This window comes from Canis lupus, chromosome 13 (assembly GCF_048164855.1).
Source record: "Canis lupus baileyi chromosome 13, mCanLup2.hap1, whole genome shotgun sequence".
NCBI classification, from domain to species: Eukaryota; Metazoa; Chordata; class Mammalia; order Carnivora; family Canidae; genus Canis; species Canis lupus.
Genome location: NC_132850.1, coordinates 19,941,297 through 19,953,554, shown reverse-complemented (window position 1 = coordinate 19,953,554; position 12,258 = coordinate 19,941,297). Strand labels below are relative to the sequence as shown.

At 38.8% G+C, this 12,258-nt stretch overlaps 1 protein-coding gene across 2 annotated transcripts; it reads left to right on the top strand.

Moving 5' to 3' along the window:
* The first annotated feature begins 474 nt into the window (after nt 1–474).
* Nucleotides 475–11,902, top strand: LOC140602763 (KRR1 small subunit processome component homolog). Of its 2 annotated transcripts, XM_072772811.1 has the most exons (10): nt 475–671; nt 2,106–2,278; nt 3,887–4,021; nt 4,202–4,327; nt 4,413–4,496; nt 5,466–5,522; nt 7,023–7,193; nt 9,180–9,257; nt 9,350–9,443; nt 11,347–11,902. In XM_072772811.1, the coding sequence occupies exons 1-10, from the start codon at nt 587–589 to the stop codon at nt 11,484–11,486; spliced, it is 1,143 nt and encodes a 380-aa protein (XP_072628912.1). In that variant the 5' UTR covers nt 475–586; the 3' UTR covers nt 11,487–11,902. The 2 variants fall into 2 exon arrangements, with proteins under 2 accessions (XP_072628912.1, XP_072628913.1); XM_072772812.1 differs by lacking the exon at nt 4,413–4,496 and having other exon boundaries at nt 491–671.
* Nucleotides 11,903–12,258: the final 356 nt, after the last annotated feature.

Sequence of the window (12,258 nt, the reverse complement as noted above, 5' to 3'; positions counted from 1 at the left end):
ACAGTGTGTGGCACAAAGCAGTGTCACAATAAATGGTAGCTATTGCTGCCACTCTCTGCCATCAAGGATCATGCATCTTCATATTTGGACTTCCTATTTAGACCTAGCACGGTCAAATAAATATTATCAAATTATTTAACGGTCAAATAAATATTATCAAATGAGTGAGTGAGTGACATCAATGACAGGCCGAGTGCACTCTGCGACCAAACCCTGGAGTCCAAGACCCTGAGCTAGACACAAGGACCGAAAGGAAACTGTAGGTTTCCAAGATTCCAAATAAATTCCAAGATGTATTTAATGCGTGCATGAATATTCAAGGTAGCAGAGTTGGGCCTCCAACTCCCCATAGCACTGGACTACAACTCCCAGCATGCAGCCAACCTCCGTGGTTGCCGTGCATCCTGGGAAAAGAGTCCGCGGCTGTCCATTGGCTACGCAGGCACAGACGCACGCACAGAGATTGCGCACATCTCCTCATCTGCGTTCTACGGAACTCCTTTCGAGCCAACAGGTTCTTAGGCCTGAATAGCCAGTAGGATTTAAGAGCAGCTCCACTTCCGGTGGCGCCGGAAGCAGCCGGAAGATGGCGGCCTCCTCCTTCCACGGGCTGGTGCAGGCGAACGGGAGGAGTGAGTTTCGTCCGAAGCAGCCGAAGCCGGAGAAGCGAGGTGAGGTCGAGTGAGAACCGAGACTCGGGGGTGGCTGCTGCGTTGCGGCTGGCCGGGGACGTGGGGTCCGTTCTGTGGGGTGGAGTCCGCCTCGGGGCCGGGGGCAGGTGGGGGGGCGGGGAGGCCGTGGGGCGCGGGGGGCGGCGGCGACAGCGGCTCCGCGGGCCCGGGGGTCGCGGCCTCCGGGGCGCCCTTCGCTGCCCTGCTGCTCGGGCGGCTCCCGCGCGTAGGCCGGTTCCCGACGCTCCTGCGGCCTGAAGGCGGGGACGGAGGCTGCCGAGTGGCCGAGCCGCCAAGGGCCGGCTGTCAGAGCCTTTGGCTTCAAGAGATCCTGAAACCCAGGACCAGGAGTTTTGGGTTTTTTAATTTTTTTAATTTTTATTTTTTATATATTCATGAGAGGCAGAGACAGAGGCAGACGGAGAAGCAGGCTCCATGCACGGAGCCAAACGCGGGACTGCATGCCAGGACCCCGGGGTCACGACCTGGGCCCCAGGAAGATGCTCAACCGCTCCCCGCCCCAGGATCAGGAGTTTTAACAAATGATGTCGGAGATCGTTTATGCCCTTAGGAGACATTTCATTTCATTGATTGGAGACTTAGACCGAATCACCTTTGTGTCCCTTTAGACAGACCGGTCACTCATCTTTTCTTTTTTTTGGACTAAACGTTTCTCACAAAATGGGAAAAATAATACCCGTCCTTCCCACGTTTCACAGTTGTCATGAAGGTGTATACAGAAGCAAGGCACATGGAAACTCCTTGGAAAGTCTGAAGCCATGTACCTACCGGTGATTGGTAACAGAGTTTACACCAGAATATCAGCTTTTAAGTCTGTGTGTGCGTGTGCACAAAATGTACATGCCTCTGCATATATATATGGTATACACACACAGTCGGCAGTTCAGGAAAGTCTAACAGGTCATTTGTATTGAAACAAAGTGGTATTAGGATCTTTGACTCTAAGACCGTGTCGTACAGTGGAAGTTTCCGAGCAGCGCTGAGGACTGTAGACCCAAGGAGGGTCCCTGACCTTAAGGAACTTGGTCCTATGAGGCTGGCGTAGACCGTTGATTTTAATAGTGTGTTGATAAATAATGACGGCGTCATGTTCTTTGCTGAATCATCTAAAGAGCGTGGAAACAGGAACTACAAAGAGTATTGGGAAGCGTGTAAATGTATGCATATAAGCTTTTTTTTTTTTAATTTATATATTCATTAGAAACACAGAGAGAGAGGGGGGCAGAGAGGCAGAGGGAGAAGCAGGCTCCACGCAGGGAGCCCGACGCGGGACGCCATCCTGGGACTCCAGGATCACGCCCTGGGCCGAAGGCGGCACTAAACTGCTGAGCCACCCAGGGATCCCACATATAAGCATTTTTAAAAGTGTCCACAAGAAGGGTAAAATCTTACGTGTATGTTTCTTCTCTTTAGATGAATCTGAGCTCCTCACTGTTCCTGATGGTTGGAAGGAACCCGCTTTTTCTAAAGAGGACAATCCCAGAGGACTCTTGGAGGAGAGCAGTTTTGCAACTTTGTTCCCAAAATATAGAGAGGCTTACTTGAAAGAGTGCTGGCCTTTGGTACAGAAAGCCTTGAATGAACATGTATGCACATTTTATATACTTATTTGAAATTTTGCTTTTATGCCTTTTCTAAAAATAAGTATATATGCTGGTGGATTTTTTTAAAAAGGTACTAGCGTAAAAAAAATAAAAATAAAAAAATTAAAAGGTACTAGTGTAAGTAGTTAATTTAGTTCCTTTTTTGGTGTTTTGTTTTTTTAAAGAAAGATCTTTAGAGTAAGTGTGTGCACCTACAGGCATGTGTGAGTAGAGGCGGGGGGCAGAGTCCCGCGTGGACTCTGCCGAACACAGAGCCCAACGTGACATTTGATCTCACAGCCCTTGAAATCATGACCTGAGCTGAAATCAAGGGTCGGATGCTTAACTGACTGGGCCACCCAGGTGCCCCTGGTTCCTTTTAAACAACCTAGATAGAAGCTTTATTCTTTTAATCCACTTGTTTTTAGTTTTGTGAGTAATAGATTACTTTTAAAAATTCACACACCTTTAGAACTGTAGGGATCTCATCGACTTTCTGAAACTCATCTCAGAATGCCTGTTCTCTACTGTGATATTTGCCATGTTTCTGTATAGTTTGAGTTGAGGCATGTACCTGGATGATTTCTTAATTTTCATTTTAAATGGAAGGGGTAGGGTGTGGCCAACTATCCCCTGTATGTACCTGCTGCCATTTCCCTAGAGTAATACATTTGTTTTTATTTTTCAAACTGGATTGAAACCCATTAGTAGAGCAAGAAATCCCATTTAATGGATATAATGAGCCTTAAAAAAAGGAATGCATCCAAAAAATAAAAATAAGTATCACATATGGTAAGGATAAGTTTCATTTTATGAAGTTTTTGGTTCATTTATATATGTGCACGTGAGAACCTGTGCACACACCAGGTTGTGATATAAAATGTGTTTCTCATCTAGGTGACTGCTCCAGAGTTTTGTGCCTGTTAGGTATTAGGGTGGTTCAGCAAACCACAGGCTGTTTTACAGCTGTCTGCATCTGAGATTAGACTTGTAAACTCACAGAGACCCAACCTTATGTTGAATTGTTCATCACTCACTACACTGAAATATAATTCACAAGATGCTATCAGAAAATGACATTTTAATTTGCTTTGTTGAAATCTGTTTCTTCCTATGAACAGTTAATGCCTAATTTTCCAGTTATTTTTTCTTTCTGAACCTATGAGAATTTGTTTTTACTTTGTATTTAGCTAATACCAGGTAGAAGAAAGTTTGAAAGGAAAAGTCTGTTCTTAACCCAAAGGAGCAGATGGCAGATCACAGCCCTGTCCAGGATAGAGGAGCTATATGTAGCTTTAGATTTTCACCCTAGGTCTTAAGTATGACCTCATTTGCATTGATACATATTTTTTAAACTAGAAATTATCTTTGAGTACAAAGTTCTAAAGCCAAGTAGAAATGGTTTCAGTGCCTAAGTTTCTTACATTCTTTGAAATATGAAAGTAATCAATGTTCATTATTTTTATCAACTACTCAGCTTCTTCAAGGGGGGAGTTGATAGAATTAGAGCTTAATTTACAGTAATTAATAGTTTGATAGGATAGGCTTTGTAATTACCTAAAATTGAATTGATTTTTAGACAGTTGTGTATTTGCTCTTTGCTTTTCTCAGCACGTTAATGCAACCCTGGACCTGATCGAGGGCAGTATGACTGTTTGTACAACAAAGAAGACTTTTGATCCGTATATCATCATTAGGGCCAGAGACCTAATAAAACTTTTAGCAAGAAGTGTTTCATTTGAACAGGTAAATTTAGAATTACAAAAACTTTGCTGTATTTGCATCAACTTTAGAGATAACATATAACACTGCATCCCTCCGTCTTAGAGTTTTTATTTTTCTGGTTAGATTTCATTAGCCTGGGCCTTGAAAACAAATGTGTTTGTAAAGAATATTGATGGAATATTTTCTTCGTTTTTCCCAAAGGCAGTACGAATTCTTCAGGATGATGTTGCTTGTGACATCATTAAAATAGGTTCTTTAGTAAGAAATAAAGAAAGATTTGTAAAAAGAAGACAACGTCTCATTGGCCCCAAAGGATCTACATTAAAGGTACTTTTTATCAGTGGAAAACTTGAGTCTTTCTCTGTCATTAGTTTTTCATTGTACTGAATTTGAGCTTAATCTTTTGTTATAGGCTTTGGAACTGTTAACAAACTGTTATATTATGGTTCAGGGAAACACGGTTTCAGTCATTGGACCTTTTAGTGGCTTAAAAGAGGTGAGAACTATTTACTATCTTCAGTTAATTTTCATCACTCCTAGATCCTAACATAATATGGTCAACCTTTGGCAACTAAGGAAGTATCCACTCCTGAGTTAGAAGGTCTGCACATCATTTCTTTTTCCACTACAAATTTTAAATGAGTATTTAAGATTTTTAGTCTCTAGCACATACAGGAAATGTGTATTTACATGTGCTCAAGTGATTAGAGAATTGAATGTTGATATTATTTGCAGTAACCTATATAAACTAGTAGAGGTCAGATTCTGGAAACTTTCCTTTAAAATAGTTTTCTTTTTTTTTTGTTTTTTTTTTTTTTGTTTTTTTGTCTGAAGTTTAGTGTAGTATTTAATGTTATGAAAAAAACTGTGGAGCAGTTACTGTGTCTTAACTCCTTTTGTTGTCTGGATCTGGCTGCGAGGTCTTGTTCCCTTTCTAGGACCTACAGTAGTTCTGTTGGACCTCTTCTAGTTATCTGTCCTCTTCTCATGTGGCAATAATAATAACTTAAATATATTGAATATCCTGTGGTTTTGTGAAGTCTAAATATATTGTCTTATTTAATTTTTACAGCAGAGCCTTGAGATAGTTTTACTTCTGTACTACAAATGAGAAAGCAGGAAAAGGACAGGTGACTTTCCCTTACGAAGTGGCATTCCCATTATTGAGCCCGTATTTTCTGACTAAATCTAGCTACTTTCTTCCTAAATTCCACAGTTCCAAAATGTTGTTGTATTAGTTCTATATGTTACATTTTAGCAGTAAGTTGAGAAAATCCATTGCTTCCAAGAGAAGTTGACTATTATGAAAGATCTAGAGGTCACCCAGAGCAGTTGAAGGCCTACTGTATTCAATTTGGGAGTCATTGCCTGGTTCATAGGGTATGTTGCAGTGTATTAATCTCCTTCCACTGAGTTCATTAAAATCTTTTTAAATGACTAATTCATTTTTCTTTGCAAATTTCAGGTTCGAAAAGTAGTCCTAGATACTATGAAGAATATCCATCCAATTTATAACATTAAAGTGAGTTAATTATATGTTACTGTAACAGTGATTGTCAGACTTCTTTTAGGTGCAGAAACTTTTCTTGAAATTAGATTTTTTATGGAAGCCTAATCCACAAAGCAGATAAAGCAGAATTATTCAGGGTAGAGGTAGAGTTCTGCACACCCAACTACCCTAGTCCTGGAGTTATATCCGTGGAGGCTTAGGTCTCTGTGCTGTGCCGTAACGTATGGTGTAGTTCTGATACGAAGGACATACGCTTCATGAAATTGGTCATAGATGATCTCAGTCAGGTTTTCTTGGATTATGGGCCCATTACTATATTTGAAGATGTGATCGTTCAGAATTCTGCCCTTTTTCTATTAGTAGAGTCTGGAATACGTCAGATTGCATTAACACTATTTTTTTTTAATTTAATGTTCAAATTATAAACTCTTTGAGAGAGATCTGTTATATCCTTGTGTGCTCAGCATTCATGATTATACCTGGGAACATATAACTCATGATTATACCTGTTGTTATGAACTATTTCATGAGGGTATTTTTGAAGCAATCCACTTAAATTTGATAAAGTTACAAAGTCACTCTTAGATTGGGATGGAAGAACGATTTTGAGTTGCCTTGGGACATTGAAGATAAAAAGAGCTGCTAGTCTTGTATCTGATGCCCGGTTTGCATCCTTTGATGTTCCAGTGTGTGCAGAATTCACATGGAGTGGGAGAAATGTGAGAATATTGGTTTTGTCTGATCAAGAGAAAGTTTACTTTTTTCTTTCCCTGTGATAATTAAAGTGCTACCCAAAAACTTCCAGCTTTTAGGGAACATTGCTAATTAAGAACTCTCCCTGCTCCAATTAATATGTATTTTAAAGACTTTTTTGTTTGTTTTTTAAAGATTTTATTTATTTGAGAGAGAGAACAAGTGATGGGTAGGGGCAGAGGGAGAGCATGAAAAAAGCAGACCCCCTGCTGAGCAGGAAGCCTGATGCGGGGCTCCAGCCCAGGATCTGGAGATTATGACCTGAGCCACCAAGGCACCCAAATTTTAAAGGTTTTAGTGAACTAATGGTTGAAAAGCTGAGTTGTCTCATCTCAGTTCATTTTAACAGTTCTGCATTTTTTTAAGGTTTTTCTTTTGTTTTTGTTTTGTTTTTGTTTTTGAGAGAGAGCGGGGAGAGAGGGAGAAGCAGGCTCCCCACTGAGCAAGGAGCCTGACATGGGACTCGATCCCAGGACCTTGAGATTATGACCTGAGCTGAAGGCAGACGCTTAACCAATTGAGCCACCCAGGCGCCCCAATAATTCTGCATTTCTTAATCTAAATTTCTAATGGTTTTCTTGATGCTTGATTTGAGATTACTTTTCTTATGGAGTCTTTTGCTCCTACTGAGGAGATTAAGAACTACTCATTTTAATTGTATTATTTATAGGAATAATATTTATAATGTCTTAGTTTGACAAATGTATTACTTATAAAATTAAAAATTCTTTCTTTGTTCATATATCACCATGACTAAAGACCTTAATGATTAAACGAGAGTTGGCAAAAGATTCTGAATTAAGATCACAAAGTTGGGAAAGATTCTTGCCACAGTTCAAGCACAAAAATGTGAATAAACGCAAGGAGCCAAAGAAGAAAACTGTCAAGAAAGAGTATACACCATTCCCACCACCACAGCCAGAAAGTCAGGTCAGTATTAATGTTGAATTTATTTATATTAGGGGGATACCATTTTAATCTATTTTGTTAGAAAGTTTATGGAGAGTTATTTAGGTAGATTTTCTCTGTGTGTGTGTGTGTGTGTGTGTGTGTGTGTGTAAGTATAAGAAACTAAAGGTAAGTGTAAATAGGCTTATTTTGAGCTAAGTGTGGGCGTGGGGAGTAGGGGCTTCACAGTAAGAGTGTAACCTCTGTCTAGGTGGTTGCTGCCCCTGTGGCCACAATAAACATCCCATGGATTAAACAACAACAACACAACTTAGCCCTTAGTGCTCTCACTCTGCCTTAACATCATTCTTGTGACATGTGCTATATGACTACTCCAGTTTTGAAATCTTAAATTCTAACATCTGTACCCCCTCTTTTTTTTAATTTATGAGGGCTTCTCTTATGGTCACTTGTTTTCTGGCTTCATTTTTTTCCCCAAATTTCCTTTTCTCTCTGTCTCATCACTATTTCTTTTATGCTGCCTTTTCCTTCTATCACATCTGTCCAGCAAAACTCTCAAACTTGGTCAGTCCTAAAATTTGACTCCTTTCCCATAATGTGGCTGCTAAACATATTTGGAGAAAGTCTTTGGACTGTATCCATTATAATGATGCGTTTCCAACCTCAGATCCTCACTGTTGTCTAGTAGTTCTGTGTGTCCTCTTAGTTCTTGAAGCACCCTCCCACCTCTAGCAGATGACACTGTATTTTATTGTATGGCAGTATTTAAGACTATCAAGTGAGAACTCCTTTACCTTCCTTTTCTCTCACCTGTAATTTTTTTTTCCATCTGCGCCAGTCCTTTCTTCACCTGTTCTTTGAATTCTGTCTTCACCTATCTTCTGAGGTATCTTATGTCATGATTCCCTACGTTGGCTGTATCGAAAGGTCCTTCCTTTCTTCTAGTTCTTTGTTCTCAGCATAGTAACACATCTCTTTCTATATTTGGAGTTTGAATTTCAGAGGTTTGATGAAGGTCAGAGTGGAAAAGTGATCATGGTGATAAAACAATGGAAGTGTTGGATCATGAGGTCTATTCTGGAAAGGGAAGCAAAGAAAGGCACTGTTAGTTGGGGGAAGGTAGAGTGATCTTATTACTCAGGCGTGCTTCCATAACACCTACTATCCTTCTTATGGGCCTGTCTTCTAGTTAGTAATTGTCTTACCTTCCTCTCCTGTGACTAAACTTCTTAAAACAGTTAATGTCTCAATTGACTTTTCCTGCCACTTACTTGCTTCGTGACTGGCAATTTATTTAGCCCACCCATGCGTCAGTTTCCCCTGTACGTAAAATGGGGATAATATAAATAAATATCTATCTCAAAGGATTGTTAATGAGGGTTAAATGATCAGTAATTGTAGTTTAGTAATTGTAAAGAGATTAGTAATTATTACGAGTGTAAAACATTGCCTTAGATATAATAATGCTGTGTCAGTTTGAGATAAATCAGGATGAATAAGCTGTTACTTTCTCTAATTAGTGTTGAATTAGTCCCCAAATCCTAACAATTCTTGCTCTTCATTTTGCATGCCATTACTTTATTCCAAGTGTTTTTCTCTTCTTTCTTCTGTACCTTTTAAATACTGCTTTGGTCTCCATTTCTCTCAGAAACCTGCAGACATTTCTAAATTGTAGCCCACCCTCTTTACCTGGCATGCACATTTCTTCAAGCTTACCCCATATTATCTTTCCAGTTTCCTCACACTTCCTGAATCATTGATGTTCCATCCACCTAAAACAGCCTGCTGTATATTTCATGAACACATCACCTCCTTTCCTACCTCCATGCTTTTTGCATGTATTCCCTTCAGGTTAGAGCACATCTCCTTTTTTTATGTTACCGCCTTTATGAATTTATCAAGAATTTTTGACCTTGCTATCTTTAACTCAAGGGCATTATGCATTTCCTAGGAAATGTCTTTTATCTACCTATTTTCTGATGTAATTGTAAATCATGATTTCAACAGATTGATAAAGAATTGGCTAGTGGTGAATATTTTCTGAAGGCAAGTCAAAAGAAGCGTCAGAAAATGGAAGCCATAAAGGTAAGACTCTGTCTAGCTCATGACATTGATAGCATAGTTCATAGAAACTTGAATTCCTACTTAATAATAAATCGTTCTTACTAATAATGCAGGCTAAACAAGCAGAAGCTCTCAGTAAGAGACAAGAGGAAAGAAACAAAGCTTTTATTCCACCTAAGGAAAAACCAGTTGTGAAACCAAAGGAAGGTAAATGCTTATTTTCCAGTTATTGGTATGATGTTAAAGTCTGTTACCTGAAAAGTAAACCAGTAGTGAATTTGTCCAAATCTCTCTGAGTGTTAACTAAAGAAATTACCGTTATCTTTCATCAGTTCTCTTGACATTTCATTAGCCACTAATCCTAGAGATGAGGTCACTGAGGTGTTTTATTAGCAGCTAGTGCCTATTTAAAGAGTATCCTGGATTGACAGTCCTTTCCTGACCTCTGATTGTGCTGGGCAAGAACTCGTTGTGAAGCTATAAACTAGAGCAGTGAATACTTTGTAGACGTAAGAGTAACTAAAGCATCAAGCTCCCCAAGCTCTGTTATCATGCCTCAGAAAGAGCTTATCAGAAGTTACACTTTTCTTCTCTCTGTTTATGTGATTTGTGGCTTTAAATTCGATCCCTTTATTGTTACAGATTTCTGATGACCTTGGGCTAAAAGACACCATCAAAACAACAGGAAGGTCTTGGGGCTTTTAAAAAGACAGCCAGGGTGAGGCGCCTGGGTGGCTCAGTCAGTTAAGCATCTGACTCTTGGTTTCGACTCAGGTCATGAGCTCATGGGATGGAGGGCGCCCACCCCCGCCCCCAGCCTGTCATCGGGCTCTGCTCAGTGGGGAGTCTGCTGGAGGATTTTCTCTATCTGCCCCTCCTTCCATGTGTGCTTTGTCTAAGATTTAAAAAAAAAAAAAAAAAAAAACTCCGAGACTTGTGTCTTTTCTTCTCCATTCCTAGCCTCATTTGATCCATCCGTTCCTCTTCTACATTTTCCTTCCCGCTAGTAACACTTGTGCTCTTTCTGAAGTACTTTTCCAGAGTAGCCAGTGCACAGTGAGGGGAGGGAAGTCACTGGCATCACTGTACCTGACCTGTTGGTCAAAACCAGACCTATTATTATTTTAGTAATAGTCTCTGTTTATAATGATTAGGGATGTAGCTGTTTCATGATAGTGACAGCATTAAGTCTGATAATGTTTTATTTTGTGATTCTCCTGTGCTCTGAATACTGTTCTTTAAATGGTGAGGAAAAGCTACAGTTTTTTTCCCCTCTCTCTTTATTATTCAAGTTTTTGTAATTGAGTCCATGGCTGGGTTCTGTTAGGATCTCCAGATATTCTCAGATTATTACCTTTATTACCAAGGCCTTGTTAAATAAAATTTTACTAGTCATTCATTGAACTAATATTTGGAAAATTTTATTTTTAAGTTTGAGGGTTTTTTTAAAAAAAGATTTTATTTATTCCTTAGAGAGCATAAGCAGGGGGAGGGGCATAGGGAGGACGACAAGCAGACTCCTTGCAAGGCAGGGATCCAGACTGGAGGCTCAATCCCAGGACCCTGAGATCATGACCCAAGCTGAAGGCAGACACCTAACCGACTGAGCCACCGAGGCGCCCCTATTTTTAAGGTTTTATGTGTGGTAATAGGTAAAGTAGATTTTGATCTAAACCTTCATGATTAATTAAAATTATGGAAGCTAGAAGGGCTACATGTTAATATTCATGAAATGTAATTTTATGTTATTTTAATGTGCAGAATGGAAAATTGGTATATTAATGAGTACTCTATATAAAGTTCTAAAACATGGGAAAGAATATAAAAATATTACTACCAAGTACAATTTAAGGGAAATAAATGCAGCTTTAATATTGAATTTAGTAACTGAAAAGCTAAACTATAATGCCATTTGCATGTGTACTTAATGTATTTTTAAAGTACTTTATGATTTGTTTCGTCTTAAATGTCTTTCATTTAAGCAGGTGTTTTATATTTTACATGACATCTCACCTATTACAGTACTCTGAAATTATTGAACCAAATACATGCTTTATGTTTTATTTGGTAAAATCTAAAGAATTACATGTATCATTTTTAATTTGTCTAGCTTCTACTGAAAATAAAATTGATGTGGCTGCCATCAAGGAAAAGATTAAAAAAGCAAAGAATAAGAAACTGGGAGCTCTTTCAGCTGAAGAAGTTAAGCTTAAAATGGAAGCAGATGAAAAAAAGAAGAAGAAAAAGTAACATTAAAAAAAGTTCCTGAATGAGAAGTCATTAAGCTATCTCCTTTTATAAAGGATTTTGAAATACTAGGGCGTTAATAGCCTATGTGTGAGAAAGAATACTCTGATTACATTTTCTGAGTTTGTGTCATTCTTCAAAATTGTGTTTGTATAAACAGCTGTTCTTTATAAATATAAATTATTGTATTCTCTGTGTGTTTTTTGAAAAATTTAATGCAGAGTGATATATATGTCTTTGTATACATTGTACCTTATCTGTTTTGGCATATTTTGCCTAAGCATGATTTTAGGTGTAGTTTTTATATAAAGGTTTTTGGAATGTAACTATTGTAATTATCCTTCAGTTCCAGTGTTCGATGCCACTGGTTAGTCTTTAAATAAAATCATGTCCCATCATTTGGGTTTGAGCAAAATAAATGCAGATTTTACAGTGCTCTCTTTAATAAAAACAAGTAAACATTTAGGCTTATTTCTTAAAATCTTAGGTTTAAGATTAAACAACCCATAAGCAAAAAAAGCAAGACCTCTTAAATCCCTTAATTACTATTCTGAGTCTGGGAAAATGGTAAACCAAAGACCTCAGATTGCAAGCCAGTGGGGAAAACCAGATGTTCAGAATTGAAGCAGCATGCAACAAGTTACATAGCAAAGTTTTTACTAACAAGGGCCAGTGGAGTTATTTAGAATCACCTAAATCTAGTATTATATGCATTTTGTAGTTTTAGAAGCTGAGACACACACAGGCTGGATTACTTACGGAAAGTCACAGCTGT

Excerpts from the sequence above, each read along its gene's own strand:
- LOC140602763 (XM_072772811.1), top strand. The coding sequence starts at position 587 with ATGGCGGCCTCCTCCTTCCACGGGCTGGTGCAGGCGAACGGGAGGAGT. Across the intron at positions 4,022-4,201 it reads GAAGTGTTTCATTTGAACAG|GCAGTACGAATTCTTCAGGA; the intron begins GTAAATTTAGAA and ends TTTTTCCCAAAG. Across the intron at positions 4,328-4,412 it reads CCAAAGGATCTACATTAAAG|GCTTTGGAACTGTTAACAAA; the intron begins GTACTTTTTATC and ends CTTTTGTTATAG.